This window comes from Dendrobates tinctorius, unplaced genomic scaffold (assembly GCF_039654945.1).
Source record: "Dendrobates tinctorius isolate UK_male_01 unplaced genomic scaffold, ASM3965494v1 ptg000173l, whole genome shotgun sequence".
Taxonomy (NCBI): Eukaryota; Metazoa; Chordata; class Amphibia; order Anura; family Dendrobatidae; genus Dendrobates; species Dendrobates tinctorius.
Window position 1 is genome coordinate 6,657,560 of NW_027361840.1, and position 25,947 is coordinate 6,683,506.

A 25,947-nucleotide genomic window follows, 5' to 3' on the forward strand; every position below is an offset into this window, starting at 1 on the left:
TTTGCTGGGGTCATTGTCCTTGTACCACAGGAACCTGAGGAAATTCCTGTGGTCCTCTCTGACTATGAAACAGTGGAACATTTGTTCAATGTCGGCGGTGACGGCGATGGGCTCTTTCCGGAACCTCATCAACACTCCTACTAGGTTGTTTGTAAGGTTAGGACCCGTGAGGAGGACATCGTTGAGAGATACACCTTGATGTTTGGCATTTCAATCAAAGACAACTCTAATTTGCTTAGGTTTCCGTGGGTAATATACTCTGAATGAGGGTAGGTACCAGCACTCCTCGTTTTCCTTTAAGGGAGGCGCTGGCTCCGCATGGTTATTCCGGAATATCTTGCTCATAAAGGTGATAATGTGTTCTTTCATCTCCGGTTTGTTGCTTAGTGTGCACTGGAGAGAGTTGAATCTGTACAAGGCTTGTTCACGATTGTTCGTGAGTTTTACCCTGGTAGCTCGGAAGGGTAGGGGAGAAACCCAGTGATTAGTCTCGTCCTTAAGGAACTCATTGTCCATTATCCTGACAAATTCCTTGTCTTCCATTGACGGGGCTACTTTGTTGTCATCCTTAGTTGTCTGAAACACCGATCTTCCCAAGTCATCTGTATAGGGAGACAGAATGACATCAGGCAGCTGTACGGATCTGGAGGCTTCTCTTTCACTTGATAGTGATGAGGGCATGGTTTGCAGAAAGTAGCTCGTCCGTCTCTGCGTGCATAGGTCTTTAAAGGAATCAACTCTTGTTCGGTCCAAGCACACATTTTCTATGATTACCCACCCCAAGTCGAGTCTCTGTGCATAGGGGGCGTAGTCAGGACCATTACACTGTTGGTGGACCTTATGTATCCTTAAATTGTCTCTGCTGAGCAGAAGTAGGATTTCAGCATCTGTGTCCATAGGTGGGATAATGCTGACTAGGTGCCTTAGGTGTGGTTGGTGGAACGCAGCTTCTGGGGTAGGGATCTCATCCCTTTGGTCGGGTATTTTATCGCATTCGATTAGGGGTATTTCTACGCCTCCGTTGACAGGAGAAGCAATGAAACCTTGTGCCCTCCTGCCACTAGTCTTTATGCGGCCTGAGCAAGTGTTCAGAGTACAGATCGCTGCTGGTCCCTTGATTCCAAAGGCTTCAAAGAACTTAGGTCCAGCTAGGGATCGATTGCTCTGATCGTCAATGATGACATACATTTTTACTGCCTTCTCTGGTTGCTCTTCGGGATAAACTCTGATTAGGCATATCCTGGCACAGCATTTATCACTTTGGTTCTCCCCACAGACCTCTGAGCATGAGCAGGAGACAGCCGTGGTAGACTTGGCATTATTCTGTGGCTCCCCGCCATGGCTTGTAGCCGGACTAGAGGTAACTGCGACTGCTGGATCGCTGGTGGCTGAGGTTGGATGCAAAGCTGATGGGTGTTTGTCACTATGACACTCTTCACACTTAATGGCAGATTTACAGTCCTTGGCCATGTGTTCTAATGAGGCGCAGCACTTGAAACACACCCCAAGTTCACTGAGGATTTTCTTGCACTCCTGCATGGTTTTGGACCTGAAGACTCTACATTTATTCAGTGAGTGCGGTTTTTTTGTGAATGGGACACTCACGATTGAAAGACATATCTCTCGATGGAATAGTCTACTGCTTATCGGCAGTTACTGCGGGTGGTGGCAGGTTAGTCTTTCTGACACTTACACTAGTTCTCAAGTCCTTGCGTCTATGTGAGACGCTTTCATACCTTGATGACGGTGTTGCTGGAGCCGTAGTGTTAGACTACGGGAAGTCTAGGCTAGGGTCATTCCTCACTTGGGCCTGTTCCTCGACAAACTTGCAGAACTCTTCGAACGGAGGAAAGGTGACATCATGTGATCTTTTGTACCTGGAAACGCACACTGCCCACTTCTCTTGCAGACTATGCGGCAGCTTTGAGACGATTGGGTTCACCCCATGGGCAGTGTCCAGGTAGCATAATCCAGACAGACGAGGGTCTCTTTTTGCAAGTTGCAGCTCTATAAGCAGATCGCTTAAGTCCAGAAGCTTGTGGGCTTCCTTAAGGTTGATCCTTGGAGCGTTCTGCAGTCTCTTGAATAGGGACTTTTCTATGGCTTCAGCGCTGCCATAGGTTCTTTCGAGTCTCAGCCAGGCAGCAGCGAGACCTGCTTCAGCTTGCCCCACATAGACAGTCCGAAGACTCTTGATACGGTTTGTTGAGTCAGGACCCAACCATTTTACCATGAGGTCGAGCTCCTGTTCTGCAGATAGGTTGAGGTCAGCAATGGTGGCCTTGAAGGTTGCTTTCCAGGCTCTGTAGTTCTCTGCACAGTCGTCAAACTTTGAGAGGCTGGTGCTGATTAGATTTTTGCTCACCATAAACCTGGCTAACTCGGGCATATCCGATCCTTCACTCCTTGTTACCGTGTTAGATTGTGTTGCCCCTCGGGCGTATAAGCTGTGTGGCGTGGAAGGGTGAATTGTTCCCGGGTAGAATGATGTTGCTGCAGGGTTGAGCTGTGGTTTAACCTCTGGAGATTTCGATGATTGCGGCTTGAACTGTGGAGATGGACTGGAATGCGTCTTGTGGTCGTCTTATGATGATTGCTGCTCCTGAGGGGACACATTATGGCGTTGGTCTTGGGTCTCTGCAGATGCTGTGGGTAAAACTGGCACCGTAAGTTGGGCTGACTTGGACGTTTCCTCACTGTTGGGTTGAACGTCGCTGAAGAAGGTGTGTGCTGCAGATATCTGTTTCTGCACGTAATCACTGGTACGGACAGCTGGGTCCTCTTCTTCCAGTGGTGGTAGGCAAATCGGGTCGAGGGTTTGATTCAATGCTTGCTCAAGTATTTTCACTTCAGCTAGCGCGATTTCTTCCTCCTTTTCTATTTGAAGAATCTTTGCCCGAGCCTCTGCTTCTGTTTGAAGGATCTTTGCTTGGGCCTCTGCTTCTGCTTTCTTGGCTTCTGCTTCTGCTTTCTTGGCTTCTGCCTCTGCTTTCATTTTCTTTTCTGTGTAGGAGCGTCTTAGTTTGGATCGCTCTGCGTTTAAACGGGCCTCTAGGATTCTGTCGCTGAGGTCTGAAGTTCTTGAGCAGGATGATTTGTATGACCGAGCAGAGTGTCTGGATGAGCCTGACCTGTGAGATCCAGCTTCTTGCAGATAAGCGATACGGAGCTCTGCTTTATCTTTGGCGTCTTGCACAGCGGCGTCCCTTTCTCTTTCTGTGGAATCCACTTTGCTTAATTCTGATGAGGCTTCATCAATATTAGAGTCTCTTAGGAAGGCGGCGTACCTTGCGGACAGTCTCTTGTATCGTCCGTGTCTAGCCGTTTTATAGTGTCCTGTAGACTCGCTGCATCATTTTTGTGGCGTTGGATGCTTGACATGAGGGAGGTGACTCGTTCCCATAGGTTGTCCAGGTTGTCATTGAACTCTTCCTTTGTACTGTGATAGTTTTCGACGACCTTTATGGTTGGTTTGACAGAGCATCTTGGTCGTGAGTCTTGGTCTGTTTCTGAAGCTGGCTTTGTTTCCCCCTCTTCATAATGGACAGTATCAGGTAGTATTTGCTCTGTTTCAGCAGTGGGAGACTGTGCAGGGTCTTTTTCGGCCATTTTGATTTAAGGTGCACTGTCTCTTTAAGAAACTGAACTTTTGAATTGGGGGCTGGAAATCGCAGTGCAGCTTAGTTAAGATGTCCTGATGAGATTCGCAATGTGTTTTTAGAGAATTGTGGGGTTTTGCAGTCCGACAATCTGCAGCAATGTTGTATAATATACAGACAGTCTCCATGCACAATGCGGTCTGGGGTGACGCTGCAGAGCAGGGCTGCAGTATGTGAGCGGCAGGCGGGTTAGGATATAAGGGTGATTTTTGCCAGGCTTCAAGGCAGTATTTTGACTGTTCTGTCCCCACATGAGGCGAATGGAGGTGTAGTTGAGTGGGGCTGGGAGAGATTCCTACCTTCCGTTTCCTCGATGCAGAGCAGACAGGACCATTGTTGCTGTTTTGCTGTTCATGCGTCCGGAGAGATGATACACACCAGATATTGTGAAGTCCAGACTTGTTTATTGGAAATCTGGACATACAGCGTATGATTGGTAATGCAGTACTTCTCCAGAAATGCAGGTGTAACAACCGAGGTGGTACAGAAGATGCAGCAAGGTGAGCAACGGATTTGTATGTGGTTGAAAAACTGATGTCTTCCACAGCGTGGTAAGCGTGTCTCTCCCAGGAGGAAAAGAAACTAGTAATGGCCACTGGCAGGAAGAGAAGAAGTGACCCTGACCTGGAAGTGGAAGGCATGTACTAGAATTAATTAGCTGCAGTCTGCTATACAGAAAAAGGACAGCAGGTGGCAGCAGACCAAATGCGAAACTGAACACAAAGAATGGTAACATAACGCAATCTATATAAGCATACAATCATAACCTTAGATGGAACAGCACAGTTTATTTTTTCAAAAGTCGCAAAGTGCATTGTGGGGACTGTTCTGTCACCTACAGCTAAGATCATTATCCCATCACGACATCATTTGTGGTGTTACATAGGACTGAAGGTGACATCTACTACACTATCTGTACTCAGAGATATCACTGTGTTATCTGTGGTGTTACATAGGACTGCAGGTATTTTTTGTCTGGATCACACGCAGATCTGTTGGATTCCAGGTATTGAGACCCCACCAGTCGCTGAATAGTGTACAGTTTGTGATGCAGAAGTGCGCAGACTGCAGACACGGTCGATAGCTATGGTCTATCAATGGTGTACAGTGGGTACAGAAAGTGTTCAGACCCCTCTACATTTTTCACTCTTTGTTTCATTGCAGCCATTTGGTAAATTCAAAAAAGTTCATTTTGTTTTCTCATTAATGTCCACTCTGCTCCCCATCTTGACAGAAAAAAAAAAACAGAAATGCAGAAATTTCTGCAAGTTTATTAAGAAAGGAAAACTGAAATCTCACATGGCCATAAGTATTCAGCCCCTTGGCTCAGACCCTCGTATGTAAGTCACCTGCTGTCCATTTCCTTGTGATCCTCCGTGAGATGGTTCTACTCCTTCATTGGAGTCCAGCTGTGTGTAATTACACTGATAGGACTTGATTGGTAAAGGCGCACACCTGTCTACTCTACCGTTCCAAAGTTTGGGGTCACCCAGACAATTTTGTGCTTTCCATGAAATCTCATACTTTTATTAATCACATGAGTTGCCAAATGAATGTGAAATCTCATCCAGACATTGACAAGGTTCGAAAAAAAGATTTTTATCTGAAATAATAATTTTCTCCTTCAGACTTTGCTTTCGGCACAGAATGCTCCTTGGCAGCAATTCCAGCATTGCAGACCTTTGGCATTCTAGCAGTTAATTTGCTAAGGTAATCTGGAGACATTTCCCCCCCCATGCTTCCATAAGCCCCTCCCACTTGTCGGTTTGGCTTGATGGGCACTTTTTGCGCACCATACGGTCAAGCTGCTTCCACATCAGCTCAATGGGGTTGAGATCTGGTGACTGCGCTGGGCACTCCATTACAGATAGAATACCAGCTGCCGGCTTCTTCCCTAAATAGTTCTTGCATAATTTGGAGGTGTGCTTTGGGTCATTGTCCTGTTGTAGGATGAAATTGGCTCCAATCATGCGCTGTCCACAGGGTATGGCATGGCGCTGCAAAATGGAGTGATAGCCTTCCTTATTCAAAATCCCTTTGACCTTGTACAAATCTCCCACTTTACCACCACCAAAGCAACCCCAGACCATCACATTACCTCCACCATGCTTGACAGATGGCGTCAGGCACTCTTCCAGCATCTTTTCAGTTGTTCTATGTCTCACAAATGTTCTTCTGTGTGATCCAAACACCTCAGACTTGGATTCGTCTGTCCATAACACTTTTTTCCAATTTTCCTCTGTCCAATGTCTGTGTTCTTTTGCCAATATTAATCTTTTCCTTTTATTAGCCAGTCTCAGATGTGGCTTTTTCTTTGCCTCTCTGCCCTGAAGGCCAGCATCCTGGAGTCGCCTCTTCACTGTAGACGCTGACACTGGCGTTTTGCGTGTACTATTTAATGAAGCTGCCAGTTGAGGACCTGTGAGGCGTCAATTTCTCAGACTACAGACTCTAATGTTCTTGTCTTGTTGCTCAGTTGTGCAGCGGGGACTCCCACTACTCTTTCTACTCTGGTTAGAGCCTGTTTGTGCTCTCCTCTGAAGGGAGTAGTACACTCCATTGTAGGAAATCGTCAGTTTCTTGGCAATTTCTCGCATGGAATAGCCTTCATTTCTAAGAACAAGAATAGACTGAGTTTCACATGAAAGTTCTTTTTTTCTGGCCATTTTGAGAGTTTAATGGAACCAACAAATGTAATGCTCCAGATTCTCAACTAGCTCAAATGAAGGTCAGGTTAAGGCTCAGTGCACACGCTGCAGATTGGTCTGCAGATTTTTTTTATCTGCAGAACTGCAGGTAAAATGACCTGCGGATTGGCCTGCGGTTTTTTTCTGCGGTTTATCATCTCTACAATGGAGGAGATGGTAAACCGCAGCAGAATCCGCAGAAAAGAATTGACATGTCATTTCTTTCTGCAGATTCAAAACCGCAGCTTTTCCGCAGTTAAAAATCCGCAGCGTGTGCACAGCAGATTGTAAATCCCATAGGATAACATGCTACTGTACACTGTCTGCAGAACTGCTGCAGTTCTGCTGCGGCCGGAACCGCAGCAAAAACCGCAGCGTGTGCACATAGCCTTATAGCTTCTCTAATCAGCCAAACTGTTTTCAGCTGTGCTAACAAACTTGCACAAGGGTTTTCAAGGGTATTCTAACCATCCATTAGCCTTCTTACACAGTTAGCAAACATAAAGTACCATAAGAACACTGGAGTGATGGTTGTTGGAAATGGGCCTCTATACACCTATGAAGATATTGCATTACAAACCAGACGTTTGCATCTAGAATATTCATTTACCACATTAACAATGTATAGAGTGTATTTCTGAATCATTTAATGTTAGCTTCATTGGAAAAAACTGCTTTTCTTTAAAAAATAAGGACATTTCTAAGTGACCCTAATCTTTTGAACGGTAGTGTATATAAGAGCTCACAGTGCATGTCAGACCAAATGAGAATCATGAGGTCAAAGGAACTGGCCAAGGAGCTCAGAGACAGAATTGTGGCAAGGCACAGATCTGGCCAAGGTTACACAAGAATTTCTGCAGTACTCAAGGTTCCTAAGAGCACAATGGCCTCCATAATCCTTACATGGAAGACGTTTGGGACCACCAGAAGTCTTCCTAGACCTGGCCATCCAGCCAAACTGAGCAATCATGGGAGAAGAACCTTAGTGAGAGAGGTAAAGAAGAACCCCAAGATCACTGTGGCTGAGCTTCACAGATGCAGTAGGGAGATGGGAGAAAGTTCCTAAAAGTCAACTATCACTGCAGCCCTCCACCAGTCAGGCCTTTATGGCATAGTGGCCCGACAGAAGCCTCTCCTCAGTGCCAGACATATGAAGGCCTGCATAGAGTTTGCTTAAAAAAAAAAAAAAACACATGAAGGACTCCCAGACTATGAGAAATAAGATTCCCTGGTCTGATGAGACGAAGATAGAACTTTTTGGTGATAATTCTAAGCGGTATGTGTGGAGAAAACCAGGCACTGCTCATCATCTGCCCAATACAATCCCAACATTGAAACATGGTGGTGGCAGCATCATGTTATGGGGGTGTTTTTCAGCTGCAGGGACAGGACGGCTGGTTGCCATTGAAGGAAACATGAATGCGGCCAAGTACAGAGATATCCTGGATGAAAACCTCTTCCAGAGTGCTCTGGACCTCAGACTTGGCCGAAGGTTCACCTTCCAACAAGACAATGACTCTAAGCACACAGCTAAAATAACAAAGGAGTGGCTTCAGAACAACTCTGTGACCATTCATGACTGGCCCAGCCAGAGCCCTGACCTAAACCCAATGGAGCATCTCTGGAGAGACCTGAAAATGGCTGTTCACCATCCAACCTGACGGAACTGGAGAGGATCTGCAAGGAAGAATGGCCGAGGATCCCCAAATCCAGGGGTGAAAAACTTGTATCATTCCAGGCAGGGTCTCCGGCATATTAGTTCACTCACCCATGCTGCGGTCAGTTCTCCCCTTCCCCATGTTCTGCATGCTTCCAGTCGGTCCTCTAGCCATGTCCTTAGGGCACATGCACTCCCACCTTCTTAAAGGGTCAGCGCGTGCACTTGCTATTTCCTCCCCAGCCAATAGCTGTGCAACACTATATAAATATTGCTTCCTTCCCATTGGGGAGGTGCCTGAGCAACCTTCCTGTTTGCGGTCTATGTTGTGTAAGGTCACATACCTGCCCGCTGCACGCTTGTGCAAATCCTGCCCGTTGCACTCTGGTGCGAACTCTGTCTGAAAAATTTAAAGGAGTCTGAATACTTTCCTTACCCACTGTATCTGAAGGGAGGGCAGGCAGGAAATTTGCCCTGGGAGGGAAAATAGTGAGGGGCAATTATTTATTCAGGGGCTCAGGTAAGGACAGATATTCAGAAGCATTATAATGAGACTGCAGTTTTTACGGGCAGCATGTGGAGTGGAGATGTGCTGCAGAAGACAGGAGAAGATGGAAGTCTGAGGAGATGAGCTGTGGCTGTGAAAAGTCATCATGGCATCTATGCAAGATGAAGAAAAGAATGAAATGACTCAGTCACAGAAGATGTCCACTATAAGGCACCTGGATGTAAATTGTGTTTGGGGTCCTGCCTGCGTCAGTACTGTGGTTCTTTTTTGTGCTGCACTCTGATGATGACTGATACAAACACTGCCACAATATAGTTTCCATTGTTAAGGACATACTGGGAGTTGTAGGTTCATGCAATATAATTGTATGTGGGACTGACCTGAAACAATAATTAGTTGTCGATGTCCTCTTGTACTGATGGTGTTCCTGGTGCTGTGTTCATGTAACGATGGTAGCTCTGATGTCTGCTGTATTTCTAGATTGATGATGTTTATGGTAATATTTCTGTATTGATGGTTATTGATGGTGCTGTATAGTTCTGGTGCTGTATTGATGGTGCTGTATAGTTCTGGTGCTGTATTGATGGTTATTGATGGTGCTGTATAGTTCTGGTGCTGTATTGATGGTTATTGATGGTGCTGTATAGTTCTGGTGCTGTATTGATGGTTATTGATGGTGCTGTATAGTTTTGGTGCTGTATTGATGGTTATTGATGGTGCTGTATAGTTCTGGTGCTGTATTGATGGTTATTGATGGTGCTGTATAGTTTTGGTGCTGTATTGATGGTTATTGATGGTGCTGTATAGTTCTGGTGCTGTATTGATGGTTATTGATGGTGCTGTATAGTTCTGGTGCTGTATTGATGGTTATTGATTTTGCCGTATAGTTCTGGTGCTGTTTTGATGGTGCTGTATAGTTCTGGTGCTGTATTGATGGTTATTGATGGTGCTGTATAGTTCTGGTGCTGTATTGATGGTTATTGATGGTGCTGTATATTTCTGGTGCTGTATTGATGGTTATTGATTTTGCCGTATAGTTCTGGTGCTGTTTTGATGGTGCTGTATAGTTCTGGTGCTGTATTGATGGTTATTGATGTTGCTGTATAGTTTTGGTGCTTTATTGATGGTGCTGTATAGTTCTGGTGCTGTATTGATGGTTATTGATGGTGCTGTATAGTTTTGGTGTTGTATTGATGGTTATTGATGGTGCTGTATAGTTCTGGTGCTGTATTGATGGTTATTGATGGTGCTGTATAGTACTGGTGCTGTATAGTACTGGTGCTGTATTGATGGTTATTGATGGTGCTGTATAGTACTGGTGCTGTATTGATGGTTATTGATGGTGTTGTATAGTTCTGGTGCTGTATTGATGGTTATTGATGGTCCTGTATAGTTCTGGTGCTGTATTGATGGTGCTGTGTAGTTCTGGTGCTGTATTGATGGTTATTGATGGTGCTGTATAGTTCTGGTGCTTTATTGATGGTGCTGTATAGTTCTGGTGCTGTTTTGATGGTTATTGATGTTGCTGTATAGTTCTGGTGCTGTATTGATGGTGCTGTATAGTTCTGGTGCTGTATTGATGGTTATTGATGGTGCTGTATAGTTCTGGTGCTGTATTGATGGTTATTGATGTTGCTGTATAGTTCTGGTGCTGTTTTGATGGTGCTGTATAGTTCTGGTGCTGTATTGATGGTTATTGATGTTGCTGTATAGTTCTGGTGCTGTATTGATGGTGCTGTATAGTTCTGGTGCTGTATTGATGGTTATTGATGTTGCTGTATAGTTCTGGTGCTGTATTGATGGTTATTGATGTTGCTGTATAGTTTTGGTGCTGTATTGATGGTTATTGATGTTGCTGTATAGTTCTGGTGCTGTTTTGATGGTGCTGTATAGTTCTGGTGCTGTATTGATGGTTATTGATGTTGCTGTATAATTCTGGTGCTGTATTGATGGTTATTGATGGTGCTGTATAGTTCTGGTGCTGTTTTGATGGTGCTGTATAGTTCTGGTGCTGTATTGATGGTTATTGATGTTGCTGTATAGTTCTGGTGCTGTATTGATGGTTATTGATGTTGCTGTATAGTTCTCGTGCTGTATTGATGGTTATTGATGTTGCTGTATAGTTCTGGTGCTGTATTGATGGTTATTGATGTTGCTGTATAGTTCTGGTGCTGTATTGATGGTGCTATATAGTTCTGGTGCTGTATTGATGGTTATTGATGATGCTGTATAGTTTTGGTGCTGTATTGATGGTTATTGATGTTGCTGTATAGTTCTGGTGCTGTTTTGATGGTGCTGTATAGTTCTGGTGCTGTATTGATGGTTATTGATGTTGCTGTATAGTTCTGGTGCTGTATTGATGGTGCTATATAGTTCTGGTGCTGTATTGATGGTTATTGATGGTGCTGTATAGTTCTAGTGCTGTATTGATGGTTATTGATGTTGCTGTATAATTCTGGTTCTGTATTGATGGTTATTGATGGTGCTGTATAGTTCTGGTGCTGTTTTGATGGTTATTGATGTTGCTGTATAGTTCTGGTGCTGTATTGATGGTGCTGTATAGTTCTAATGCTGTATTGATGGTTATTGATGTTACTGTATAATTCTGGTTCTGTATTGATGGTTATTGATGGTGCTGTATAGTTCTGGTGCTGTATTGATGGTTATTGATGTTGCTGTATAGTTCTGGTGCTGTATTGATGGTGCTGTATAGTTCTGGTGCTGTATTAATGGTTATTGATGGTGCTGTATAGTTCTGGTGCTGTTTTGATGGTTATTGATGTTGCTGTATAGTTCTGGTGCTGTATTGATGGTTATTGATGTTGCTGTATAGTTCTGGTGCTGTTTTGATGGTGCTGTATAGTTCTGGTGCTGTATTGATGGTTATTGATGTTGCTGTATAGTTCTGGTGCTGTATTGATGGTGCTGTATAGTTCTGGTGCTGTATTGATGGTTATTGATGGTGCTGTATAGTTCTGGTGCTGTATTGATGGTTATTGATGGTGCTGTATAGTTTTGGTGCTGTATTGATGGTTATTGATGTTGCTGTATAGTTCTGGTGCTGTTTTGATGGTGCTGTATAGTTCTGGTGCTGTATTGATGGTTATTGATGTTGCTGTATAGTTTTGGTGCTGTATTGATGGTTATTGATGGTGCTGTATAGTTCTGGTGCTGTATTGATGGTTATTGATGTTGCTGTATAGTTTTGGTGCTGTATTGATGGTTATTGATGTTGCTGTATAGTTCTGGTGCTGTATTGATGGTGCTGTATAGTTCTGGTGCTGTATTGATGGTTATTGATGGTGCTGTATAGTTCTGGTGCTGTATTGATGGTTATTGATGTTGCTGTATAGTTTTGGTGCTGTATTGATGGTTATTGATGTTGCTGTATAGTTCTGGTGCTGTATTGATGGTGCTGTATAGTTCTGGTGCTGTATTGATGGTTATTGATGGTGCTGTATAGTTCTGGTGCTATATTGATGGTTATTGATGTTGCTGTATAGTTTTGGTGCTGTATTGATGGTTATTGATGTTGCTGTATAGTTCTGGTGCTGTATTGATGGTTATTTATGGTGCTGTATAGTTCTGGTGCTGTATTGATGGTTATTGATGTTGCTGTATAGTTCTGGTGCTGTATTGATGGTCCTGTATAGTTCTGGTGCTGTATTGATGGTTATTGATGATGCTGTATAGTTCTGGTGCTGTATTGATGGTTATTGATGGTGCTGTATAGTTCTGGTGCTGTTTTGATGGTGCTGTATAGTTCTGGTGCTGTATTGATGGTTATTGATGTTGCTGTATAGTTCTGGTGCTGTATTGATGGTGCTGTATAGTTCTGGTGCTGTATTGATGGTTATTGATGGTGCTGTATAGTTCTGGTGCTGTATTGATGGTGCTGTATAGTTCTGGTGCTGTATTGATGGTTATTGATGGTGCTGTATAGTTCTGGTGCTATATTGATGGTTATTGATGGTGCTGTATAGTTCTGGTGCTGTTTTGATGGTGCTGTATAGTTCTGGTGCTGTATTGATGGTGCTGTATAGTTCTGGTGTTGTATTGATGGTTATTGATGTTGCTGTATAGTTCTGGTGCTGTTTTGATGGTGCTGTATAGTTCTGGTGCTGTATTGATGGTTATTGATGGTGCTGTATAGTTCTGGTGCTGTATTGATGGTTATTGATGGTGCTGTATAGTTCTGGTGCTGTATTGATGGTTATTGATGGTGCTGTATAGTTCTGGTGCTGTATTGATGGTTATTGATGGTGCTGTATAGTTCTGGTGGTGTATCCAGGTACTGTTATTGGTTCTAATTACATATATTATCAGATAACGTGATACATGGCTATGTTAATGAAGTATTGTGCTTTCTGACAAGTTAGAATTACAACAGCTGTTTGTTAAAATCATTAGTTGAAAGATTCGACACTGTAACATGCCCAATCCTAACATGTAATCTGCTCCCTGTCAGAATTTGGCTCTGCTGGCCAGTCCAGGGCTCATCACATGACCACTCATATGTGATTTTCATAGTTATGGTCGGTGACCGTCTGTCTTCTCGAAGCTGCGGCTGTAGGATTTTACTGAACATTGAGAGAATTATGAAGAGCAGCTCATCGGCACATGACAGCAAGTATGAAAATCGCATAGGAGTCACATGACCACTACTTAAACCCTTTGGGCTGTGTATGGGGTGTGAGTGTTGAGCGCAAAATCGAATTTTTGACACAGGTGCAGGAAAACTTAGATCTGCGTCATTTTCTACAGTATCTGTAATTTGCTTCCTGTGAGCGCTTAGGCCTGAGCTGACTACATGCCCCCCATCTGCCGACATTGAAAGTGCCTGTAAAACAGACAATTAAGTTTAGTTAGACTGTGGGGACCCTGTGTCTCAAACTGTGCCCCCCCCCCCAAATCCTGTAATGAAAACACAGACAGGCCTAGACGGGGTGAAACAGGTCGGTCACAGTTTATTAATTACAACAGCAGAGAGGCAATTACATGTCATAACGGGCTCATAGCTGAAGGCCCTGCCTGCCTGTTGAGGGCAGAGCAGAGTCTTGCCATGCGCAGGTGCCTGCGCAGGACAGCTGCAAAGAATAGGGCGTCATCGTTAGAAGATGGAAGGCGCCGAACCGGACCGCGACACCCTTTGGACCCAGACCGCCCCGGGGCCCCTGATGGCGGTGCCGGCAGATTCCCTTTAAGGTTTCTGAAGCGACTAGTGATGGGGGCACTCACCCTCCTCCATCCTCTTATTTGTGTTAGGACAAGAGCTTGCAATTTAACTGCCTTGAATTACAATTGCCCAGTCTACATAGAGGAAATTAGGTAAAGTTGGGAAATCATCAAACTAATTAAAATTATTTTTGAAGCTAAAACTCCCTGGTGGGGACATATAACTAAGACCTTTTGTGAGATGGGACATGAAGTGGTGTTGGTTTGATTAGAGGAGGTGGGGTTTGTAGAGATCCAATAGTGATGGGACATACATCTTCTTCAATTTCAGGACTAATCAGGGAAGAATATGTATATTTTTTCAGAACTATAACCCCTGCCTATACGACCCAAATGAATAGTGGCCAGATCGCTGACGCCAGCCATGTCTTGTTTGGTCTCGGGGTAATTTCCCATTGAAAAAAATGGCGTCGACCTGAAACTTCTGAGGTCGCCAGGAGTGAAGTTATTGCTAATGTTGGGAATTTCATAAAATCCTAAAGGGCTGAGGACATCCCACAACCCGGCCCATGTGAGGTCACCACACTGGGGGGTGGGGGTAACTCAGGTGCTGATGAAAGGTCAAGGCAAAGTATGATCCTGGGTCCTGTAGAGAGATGCACATCGGTGTATGCCGGAATCCCGTTCACTGAACGTCTCCTATTGAAGTGCTCGCCTTCACCAGGCTGGATTATCGCTCTGATCGGCGGAGCAAGTTCTTCTGTTAAATGGAACCTGTCAGCAGGATTGTGCTCAGTGACTACAGGCAGTGTCAGGTCGACGCCGTTATACTGATCACAACGATACCTAGTGATGAAATCCGTCTTGTGGTTGTTGTGTAATCTGTATTTTCAGTTAATGATCTGCTTGTGCTCCGGGGCGTCCTGTGGGGGTCTGCATGTGGTGCTCTGATTAGGTATTCCCCAATATGGCTTCTGATAGGTCACTGACCTGCCCCCTAGTTTACACAGTAAATCTTATATATTTTTAAAAAAAATCCCCTTCTGCAGGTGTAGAGGAAGAATAGCACTCGCCGTCCTGTGAAAAGAGAGAGAATATTAAAAATAAAATCCAGAAAATCACATTGTATAAATTATATAAATATATTTGCATCTTGCAGTGAGAAATAAGTATTAGACCCCCCCCTGGCAAACACAACTTAATACTTGGTGGCAAAACCCTTGTTGGCAAGCCCAGCAGTCAGAAGCTTTTTGTAGTTGATGATGATGTTTGCACACATTCAGGGCCGGCCTTAGGGGCAGGCAGACCAGGCAGCCGCCTAAGGCCCCCTCCTCTAGGGGCCCCCAGCCAGTGGCATGCCACTATCAGCGGCACACCACACAGCTGCCACGTCTTCCCGCTATTTCACACGTACCCGTGTTCCTGCAGGCTCTGGATCCTGCTTCTCCTCAGCATTATAGGGCGTCTCTATGGATGGCGCCCGCTCACGTCTCTGCGGCAAAGGAATCTACATTCAGCTTCTGGTAGTGTTCACATTCGCTCTTTAGTTTACAGGCATCAGAACACTGGAGGTTCAGGATCCGGGTCTGATGAGAGCAAAGGGTGCGGCTCATGTCAGCGGGATGAGGGCGATCCTGGACAGTTATACAGTGCGGAGGAGCAAGAGGGAGAGGAAGGAGCTGCAGCTGCATGTATAACAGAAGATTGGTCTGCAGGATCCCTCAACTTACAATAATGGTCCTGAATATAAGTAATATTGTAAGTTGAGACAAAAGTAAGAGAATCTGAAGATCTAGAATAGGAAATCCATCATTAAAGGGAACGTGACGGCTGCTGCGTGCTCCCGATCTATGTATCGGAACGTGACGGCTGCTGCGTGCTCCCGATCTATGTATCGGAACGTGACGGCTGCTGCGTGCTCCCGACCTATGTATCGGAACGTGACGGCTGCTGCGTGCTCCCGACCTATGTATCGGAACGTGACGGCTGCTGCGTGCTTCCGACCTATGTATCGGAACGTGACGGCTGCTGCGTGCTCCCGATCTATGTATCGGAACGTGACGGCTGCTGCGTGCTCCCGATCTATGTATCGGAACGTGACGGCTGCTGCGTGCTCCCGATCTATGTATCGGAACGTGACGGCTGCTGCGTGCTCCCGATCTATGTATCGGAACGTGACGGCTGCTGCCTGCTCCCGATCTATGTATCGGAACGTGACGGCTGCTGCCTGCTCCCGATCTATGTATCGGAACGTGACGGCTGCTGCCTGCTCCCGACCTATGTATCGGAACGGGACGGCTGCTGCGTGCTCCCGACCTGTGTATCGGAACGTGACGGCTGCTGAGTGCTCCCGACCTGTGTATCGGAACGTGACGGCTGCTGCCTGCTCCCGACCTATGTATCATGTATCTATGTATCTATGTATCATGTCCTCACTATATCTGAAACTGAACCTGTCAAAGACTGAACTCCTGGTGTTTCCTCCCTCTACTAATGTACCTATACCCGACATTGCCATTTCTGTGTGTGGTTCCACTATTACTCCCCAGCAACAGGCCCGCTGTCTTGGGGTCATACTTGATTCCGAGCTTTCCTTTGCCCCCCACATTCGATCACTGGCTCGCTCTTGTCATCTGCACCTCAAAAACATTTCTAGAATTCGACCTTTTCTTACCTTTGACTCTGCAAAAACTCTTACTGTTTCTCTTATTCATTCTCGTCTCGACTATTGTAACTCTCTTCTAATCGGTCTCCCTCTTACCAAACTCTCCCCCCTCCAATCTGTCTTGAATGCTGCAGCCAGGATCATATTCCTCACCAATCGTTACACCGATGCCTCTACCTTGTGCCAGTCATTACACTGGCTACCCATCCACTCCAGAATTCAGTATAAACTTATTATCCTCACTCACAAAGCCCTCCATGGCTCAGCACCACCCTACATCTCCTCCCTTGTTTCAGTATACCACCCTACCCGCGCCCTCCGTTCTGCTGATGACCTGAGATTAGCATCCTCAATAGTCAGAACCTCCCACTCCCGTCTCCAAGACTTTACACGTGCCGCGCCAATTCTTTGGAATGCACTTCCCAGGTCAATACGATTAGTCCCCAATCCCCACAATTTTAAGCGTGTCCTGAAAACGCATTTATTCAGACTGGCCTACCGCCTCAACACATTAACCTAACCTATCCCTGTGTGGCAGAGCCAAAAGTTCTACCATAACCAGGTTCCCAGCATCATGTTCCCACATGCTTTATGCATCCATTAGCCCTCTGTGTCTGTACTGTTACACACTTAACATTATGGCTGGTCCATACAATCAGGGCAACTGTTACCACCCACCTTTCGTGTCTCCCTCTTTCCTCATAGACTGTAAGCTTGCGAGCAGGGCCCTCACTCCTCTTGGTATTTGTTATAATCTACTGTATGTGATTATTGTTATGCTGTAATGTCTATTGTCTGTACAAATCCCCTCTGAAATGTAAAGTGCTGCGGAATATGTCGGCGCTATAAAAATAAAATTTATTATTATTATTATTATGTATCGGAACGTGACGGCTGCTGCCTGCTCCCGATCTATCGGAACGTGACGGCTGCTGAGTGCTCCCGATGTCTCGGCGCGGCTGTGATCTCGCTCCTGTATGTCTGAATGACGCCCTGTAGCACTTCACAAAAAATACTCTAAAAGCCGCTGGTGACACTGCACACTAATCAGAAGGAAATGTCCCTGATGGCTTCTCCTCGTCCGCCGCCCGGAGTGACCGGTCTTTCCCTGCGAGTGTACAGGTACAGACCTGCCAATCATTGGCAAAACAACAACGTTTTCTTCTGAATCTCCGTCTCAAACCGTCAGCGCCCGATACATGCGGATCAGGGTGTGAGAGCTGGCGCCTGCTGCCAAGTTCACTGTAAAGAGAGGAAAGCAACAAGTAACAGCGGGACTGAGTCCTAACATAAGAGGCTGTAAGTCCGTGTATGTAGAGGACGGCAGCGTCTCCTGGGTCCAGCGCACGGTGTAGAGCAGTTGCAACAGCTGGCGCTGCTCATCGTGCACAGAACATGTCATAACACTCTGTGGTCTGGAGAGGCGCTCTCCCATACCGGCGTCTTCCATCCGACTGCACATGTGTCTGATGGCCAAGATCACTGGCATTGTATAGGGAGTCTAGAATCAAATTCATCCAGGATTTAGGGATCAGCCTAGGAGAGCTATTCACACACAGAGGGAGCCATCAGTTTTTGAGGCCACCTTGATGATGGTTGATGGGCAGATATAGAATTTGGCCAAATTCTATATGTTAAGTGTCAGAAAAAATTTTTATTATTCAAAAGCCGTATTTCACATTGACAGGCTTTAGCGCGATAGACTGTAACCTTTTTTTGTATATAGTTTCAAATGACAACAGCTCAGTAAAGGCCACTGCAGGAAACACACGGAAATGGGATTGTGATACTTTTCATTTATTCCAAAATGAACATGTAATAAGTCATCCAACCACAAGATGGCAGCAAGAAACCGGATAATGTAGCATGCAGCCATTCTCATAATGACCACTTGGAGGCAGCAGAGGGACCTGTGATTGTGATCGTCCTGTGGAGTCATTACAGGGATCAATAACTCGGGAACGATCTAGATCCCGGCTGATTGTACTGACTCCAGAATCTCATCTGCAGGACGAGGCCGGAGGAGACCGAAGATCTGCTGGGAGGGAAAACTAAAGAGAAGGATCCGTGCGGATGAATCCGCACCCAATCCGCAGCGTGTGCACACAGCCTAATAATACTGCAGAATTCATAATGATTAATAGAGACGCTGCGTCCACCGGGGAGCGAAGCCGTGCGATCTGTGTCCGCAATGGGGTCTTCACCCCCAGAGGAGAAAAGTCGCTGATAACTGCTGTGTGATGGAAGAGAGGACAGGCGACAGCCACAGTGCCCCCATAATAACAGCGATATCCACAGTGCCCCCATAATAACAGCGATATCCACAGTGCCCCCATAATAACAGCGATATCCACAGTGTCCCCATAATAACAGCGATATCCACAGTGTCCCCATAATAACAGCGATATCCACAGTGTCCCCATAATAACAGTGATATCCACAGTGTCCCCCATAATAACAGTGATATCCACAGTGCCTCCATAATAACAGCGATATCCACAGTGCCCCCATAATAACAGTGATATCCACAGTGCCCCCATAATAACAGTGATATCCACAGTGTCCCCATAATAACAGTGATATCCACAGTGCCCCCATAATAACAGTGATATCCACAGTGCCCCCATAATAACAGTGATATCCACAGTGTCCCCATAATAACAGTGATATCCACAGTGTCCCCATAATAACAGTGATATCCACAGTGCCCCCATAATAACAGCGATATCCACAGTGCCCCCATAATAACAGCGATATCCACAGTGCCCCCATAACTGTTGCAGGTGTATTATGCAGTACTATGTAGTATGATGTATTTTTCTGTTTCTCAGGCACCCACAGACCCTCCTAAGAAGAAGCCGGACCCGGTGACGTCAGAGACGGTGGTGTTCTGGGGGCTGCGGCTCTGGCAGGTCATCGGGGTCTTCGCCATCTTCGTTTTGGCTGTCAGTAAGTCTCATCCTCTCTCTTCTCTGATCGGGTGATTGCTGACATGTTACCCTGCAGCCTCTGAGGGTCTTGTTGTGGGGGGGATGACCTCGGCCCTTTGTAGAGTAGACCCCCATGTGGAGTGCAGGGGGCACCGGAGCTCGGATCCTGCACAGAGGACAATAGAGGAATCTCTGTCCTGAAGGAACAAACATTTTTAGGCGAGAAAGTCACATAGAAATCAAACACACTGGAGTCATAAGAGGATGTGGCCTGCGGGGGGCGCCGGTGAGCAGCAGGAGCCACACGGCCGGCTCTGCTACATTGTATTCACGATAATCCTCTCCTCTTTATTGTTCCTTTGACTGACGTCAGATCACATCTAAATCGGAGCGATTGTCACTACATGGATCCTGACTGTCCGCTTACGACAGGCGCGTCACACACACACACACACACACGAGTCCCACCAAAGAGCAAATAGACCTGGTAATCAGTAGCCATATAATACTGCCATACAGTTGTGGCCAAAAGTATTGACACCCCTGCCATTCTGTCAGATAATACTCAGTTTCTTCCTGAAAATGATTGCAAACACAAATTCTTTGGTATTATTATCTTCATTTAATTTGTCTTAAATGAGAAAACACAAAAGAGAATGAAGCAAAAAGCAAAACATTGATCATTTCACACAAAACTCCAAAAATGGGCCAGACAAAAGTATTGGCACCCTCAGCCTAATACTTGGTTGCACAACCTTTAGCCAAAATAACTGCGACCAACCGCTTCCGGTAACCATCAGTGAGTTTCTTACAATGCTCTGCTGGAATTTTAGACCATTCTTCTTTGGCAAACTGCTCCAGGTCCCTGATATTAGAAGGGTGCCTTCTCCAAACTGCCATTTTTAGATCTCTCCACAGGTGTTCTATGGGATTCCGGTCTGGACTCATTGCTGGCCACCTTAGAAGTCTCCAGTGCTTTCTCTCAAACCATTTTCTAGTGCTTTTTGAAGTGTGTTTTGGGTCATTGTCCTGCTGGAAGACCCATGACCTCTGAGGGAGACCCAGCTTTCTCACACTGGGCCCTACATTATGCTGCAAAATTTGTTGGTAGTCTTCAGACTTCATAATGCCATGCACACGGTCAAGCAGTCCAGTGCCAGAGGCAGCAAAGCAACTCCAAAACATCAGGGAACCTCCGCCATGTTTGACTGTAGGGACCGTGTTTTTTTCTTTGAATGCCTCTTTTTTTCTCCTGTAAACTCTATGTTGATGCCTTTGCCCAAAAAGCTCTACTTTTGTCTCATCTGACCAGAGAACATTCTTCCAAAATGTTTTAGGCTTTTTCAGGTAAGTTTTGGCAAACTCCAGCCTGGCTTTTTTATGTCTCGTGGTAAGAAGTGGGGTCTTCCTGGGTCTCTTACCATACAGTCCCTTTTCATTCAGACGCCGACGGATAGTACGGATTGACACTGTTGTACCCTCGGACTGCAGGGCAGCTTGAACTTGTTTGGATGTTAGTCGAGGTTCTTTATCCAACATCCGCACAATCTTGCGTTGAAATCTCTTGTCAATTTTTCTTTTCCGTCCACATCTAGGGAGGTTAGCCACAGTGCCATGGGCTTTACACTTCTTGATGACACTGCGCACGGTAGACACAGGAACGCTCAGGTCTTTGGAGATGGACTTGTAGCCTTGAGATTGCTCATGCTTCCTCACAATTTGGTTTCTCAAGTCCTCAGACAGTTCTTTGGTCTTCTTTCTTTTCTCCATGCTCAATGTGGTACACACAAGGACACAGGACAGAGGTGGAGTCAACTTTAATCCATGTCAACTGGCTGCAAGTGTGATTTAGTTATTGCCAACACCTGTTAGGTGCCACAGGTAAGTTACAGGTGCTGCTAATTACACAAATTAGAGAAGCATCACATGATTTTTCGAACAGTGCCAATACTTTTGTCCACCCTCTTTATGCTTGGTGTGAATTATATCCAATTTGGCTTTAGGACAATTCTTTTTGTGTTTTTTCATTTAAGACAAATTAAATGAAGATAATAATACCAAAGAATTTGTAATTTGCAATAATTTTCAGGAAGAAACTGAGTATTATCTGACAGAATTGCAGGGGTGTCAATACTTTTGGCCACAACTGTATAGTGCAGAAATAATAGGCACTGTGTAAGACACTCTTAAAGAACCCGCGTCCCATTATAATTTCCAAAATCCACCACCTGGAGGCGCTGTTAGGGTGCATTCATCTGTATCACTTCTGCTCCCGGTCTACTGGAACTGGTGGAGTGGAATGTAGTGTACTCCAGGATTTTAGTGGCCCCTAGAAAAGGAGGAGACTGTCAATGCAGGGTCCTGGGATGTTGGTGCACCGGAGTCCAAATATAAAAGATGCTCCCCTCCCCCCCATGAGGTATTGGGGCTGAGGCACAGAATCCAGGAGTTTGAGAAGGGCGAGGGTCCTGTTATCCCTGCAGAGTCGCCATACTCCAGAGAGTCATCATGAAGGGGGGGGGGGCTCAAAATAATGGTGACCTGCACTGAGAGACCCCCAGAGCCGGCACCTTCACCCAGTATCCTCAGTCCTGACAAGTCCGTGGCCTGCACCGATCTCTCCGTCATGGACCCCGCTGTGTTATACTGTAACTGACCTCATCCATTCCATGTCAACATTTATTCCGACCTCTCTCCTGTGACGGCGGGTCCAGACTTTGTTTTTAATTTATGTACTATACTCCAGTTACATCCAGAGCTGCAATCACAAGTCTGCTATTACACCCTGTAGTGTAGGCCAGTTACATCCAGAGCTGCAGTGTCAAGTCTATTACACCCTGTACCATACTCCAGTTACATCCAGAGCTGCAGTCACAAGTTTGCTATTACACCCTGTACTATACTCCAGTTACAGCCAGAGCTGCAGTCTCAAGTCTTACACCCTGTACTATACTCCAGTTACATCCAGAGCTGCAGTCACAAGTCTGCTATTACACCCAGTACTATACTCCAGTTACATCCAGAGCTGCAATCACAAGTCTGCTATTACACCCTGTAGTGTAGGCCAGTTACATCCAGAGCTGCAGTGTCAAGTCTATTACACCCTGTACCATACTCCAGTTACATCCAGAGCTACAGTCACAAGTTTGCTATTACACCCTGTACCATACTCCAGTTACATCCAGAGCTGCAGTCACAAGTTTGCTATTACACCCTGTACCATACTCCAGTTACAGCCAGAGCTGAAATCACAAGTCTGCTATTACACCCTGTACTATACTCCAGTTACAGCCAGAGCTGCAGTCACAAGTCTGCTATTACACCCTGTACTATACTCCAGTTACATCCAGAGCTGTAGTCACAAGTCTGCTATTACACCCTGTACTATACTCCAGTTACATTCAGAGCTGCAGTCACAAGTCTGCTATTACACCCTGTACTATACTCCAGTTACATCCAGAGCTGCAACCACAGGTCTGCTATTACACCCTGTACTATACTCCAGTTGCATCCAGAGCTGCAGTCTCAAGTCTTACACCCTGTACTATACTCCAGTTACATCCAGAGCTGCAGTCACAAGTCTGCTATTACACCCAGTACTATACTCCAGTTACATCCAGAGCTGCAGTCACAGGTCTGCTATTACACCCTGTACTATACGCCAGTTACAATATACAAAGAATGGTTGCGCTCTATCATGCTAAGGCATGTCAGTGTGGAATATATGTAATTAGAATTGCAATACAGCTTTAGAATTATAGAGAAAATATATGAGACTCTGCCCACCAGCCAACGTCAAGGCGGCCTCAAATCTGATGGGTACCTACACTGTGTGAATACCTCTGTAAGGCTGATGTCTGAATTCCTGGGTGAATGTGGACACCTCTGTCCGCAATGCCTGCATTTATGGGTAAGTAGGGACCTGCTGTAATTAAAATCACCACCTGGTGGAGGGCGGAGGGCTCGGTCAGTAAGCTAACATACAAGAAACTGACTGGCACATCCAATCTAATGTGAATAGGTGCATACCAAGAGGAGCCACCCCCATATACAATTTCTGTCTCTTGTATGTTCGCTTACTGACCGAGCCCTCCGCCCTCCACCAGGTGGTGATTTTAATTACAGCAGGTCCCTACTTACCCATAAATGCAGGCATTGCTGACAGAGGTGTCCACATTCACCCAGGAATTCAGACATCAGCCTTACAGAGGTATTCACACAGTGTAGGTACCCATCAGATTTGAGGCCGCCTTGACGTTGGCTGGTGGGCAGAGTCTCATATATTTTCTCTATAATTCTAAAGCTGTATTGCAATTCTAATTACATATATTCCACACTGACATGCCTTAGCATGATAGAGCGCAACCATTCTTTGTATATTGTATATGGGGGTGGCTCCTCTCGGTGTGCACCTATTCACATTAGTTTGGATGTGCCAGTCAGTTTTTTTGTCTCCTATACTCCAGTTACATCCGGAGCTGCAATCACAGGTCTGCTATTAGACCCTGTACTATACTCCAGTTACATCCAGAGCTGAAATCACAGGTCTGCTATTACATCCTGTACTATACTCCAGTTACATCCAGAGCTGTAATCACAAGTCTGCTATTACACCCTGTACTATACTCCAGTTACATCCAGAGCTGAAATCACAGGTCTGCTATTACACCCTGTACTATACTCCAGTTACATCCAGAGCTGAAATCACAGGTCTGCTATTACACCCTGTACTATACGCCAGTTACAATATACAAAGAATGGTTGCGCTCTATCATGCTAAGGCATGTCAGTGTGGAATATATGTAATTAGAATTGCAATACAGCTTTAGAATTATAGAGAAAATATATGAGACTCTGCCCACCAGCCAACGTCAAGGCGGCCTCAAATCTGATGGGTACCTACACTGTGTGAATACCTCTGTAAGGCTGATGTCTGAATTCCTGGGTGAATGTGGACACCTCTGTCCGCAATGCCTGCATTTATGGGTAAGTAGGGATCTGCTGTAATTAAAATCACCACCTGGTGGAGGGCGGAGGGCTCGGTCAGTAAGCTAACATACAAGAAACTGACTGGCACATCCAATCTAATGTGAATAGGTGCATACCAAGAGGAGCCACCCCCATATACAATTTCTGTCTCTTGTATGTTCGCTTACTGACCGAGCCCTCCGCCCTCCACCAGGTGGTGATTTTAATTACAGCAGGTCCCTACTTACCCATAAATGCAGGCATTGCTGACAGAGGTGTCCACATTCACCCAGGAATTCAGACATCAGCCTTACAGAGGTATTCACACAGTGTAGGTACCCATCAGATTTGAGGCCGCCTTGACGTTGGCTGGTGGGCAGAGTCTCATATATTTTCTCTATAATTCTAAAGCTGTATTGCAATTCTAATTACATATATTCCACACTGACATGCCTTAGCATGATAGAGCGCAACCATTCTTTGTATATTGTATATGGGGGTGGCTCCTCTCGGTGTGCACCTATTCACATTAGTTTGGATGTGCCAGTCAGTTTTTTTGTCTCCTATACTCCAGTTACATCCGGAGCTGCAATCACAGGTCTGCTATTAGACCCTGTACTATACTCCAGTTACATCCAGAGCTGAAATCACAGGTCTGCTATTACATCCTGTACTATACTCCAGTTACATCCAGAGCTGTAATCACAAGTCTGCTATTACACCCTGTACTATACTCCAGTTACATCCAGAGCTGAAATCACAGGTCTGCTATTACACCCTGTACTATACTCCAGTTACATCCAGAGCTGAAATCACAGGTCTGCTATTACACCCTGTACTATACTCCAGTTACATCCAGAGCTGTAGTCACACGTCTGCTATTACACCCTGTACTATACTCCAGTTACATCCAGAGCTGAAATCACAGGTCTGCTATTACACCCAGTACTATACTCCAGTTACATCCAGAGCTGAAATCACAGGTCTGCTATTACACCCTGTACTATACTCCAGTTACATCCAGAGCTGAAATCACAGGTCTGCTATTACACCCTGTACTATACTCCAGTTACATCCAGAGCTGAAATCACAGATCTGCTGTTACACCCTGAGGGGTTGACTCGCTCGGCTGCTTCCCAGGGTAGACGCAGGAGCGCTTCTCGTGGTAAATCTCCCGCTGGTTTATTGTGGAGCAGCATAAGCCATCTGTCATAATGGCAAATCAAAGAGATCACGTAAAGCAAAGTCCCGTTGTCTGAGGGATTCGTGGGCTCAGACAACCATGTGTCCTCAGCTCCACCGGGATCCATGTCTGGAGGCTTTCCAGAAACACCCAGACCATGTGACTGATCACATGACATCACACAGGTCCTGTCAGCACACGGCTGTGCGGCTCTGCAGGTGGAGATATGGCGGACCTCCTCCCACCCACTCTGCAGATGTCCACCTAAAACCAGCCCATGTCTGCAGCTTTAAAGGGAGCCTGTCACCCCCCCCACCGGAATACCCTAATGGAGGTCCATTGTAATCTACATGTACAAGCCATGTTTCCTTGGCCCCTTCTGATCGTTCCTGTGCTGCCTGTGATCTCCTCGGTGTGGGGAGCTCGGCTTCAGCTCACTTTGTCGCTGATGGAGGGAGATGGGGACAGGCGCAGAGAGAGATCCTCACTGCGCAGCCACCAGATTCCAGCCCCGC

The 25,947-nt window shown here is 45.7% G+C and overlaps 1 protein-coding gene and 1 long non-coding RNA gene across 2 annotated transcripts in view; one reads left to right on the forward strand and one right to left on the reverse strand.

The window, feature by feature from the left end:
- The window catches only part of TMIE (transmembrane inner ear), a 99,684-nt gene that overhangs the window by 24,750 nt on the left and 48,987 nt on the right, over positions 1–25,947 (forward strand). The window contains exon 2 of the mRNA XM_073551147.1: positions 19,183–19,300. Within this exon, the coding sequence (XP_073407248.1) occupies positions 19,183–19,300 (118 nt within the window). The remainder of the gene's footprint in view (positions 1–19,182; positions 19,301–25,947) is intronic.
- Positions 19,377–23,141, reverse strand: LOC141054005 (uncharacterized). The gene is made up of 3 exons (XR_012221326.1): positions 23,109–23,141; positions 21,510–21,610; positions 19,377–19,478 (listed from the first exon to the last, which is right to left on the reverse strand). It is a non-coding gene; the product is annotated as an uncharacterized lncRNA (long non-coding RNA).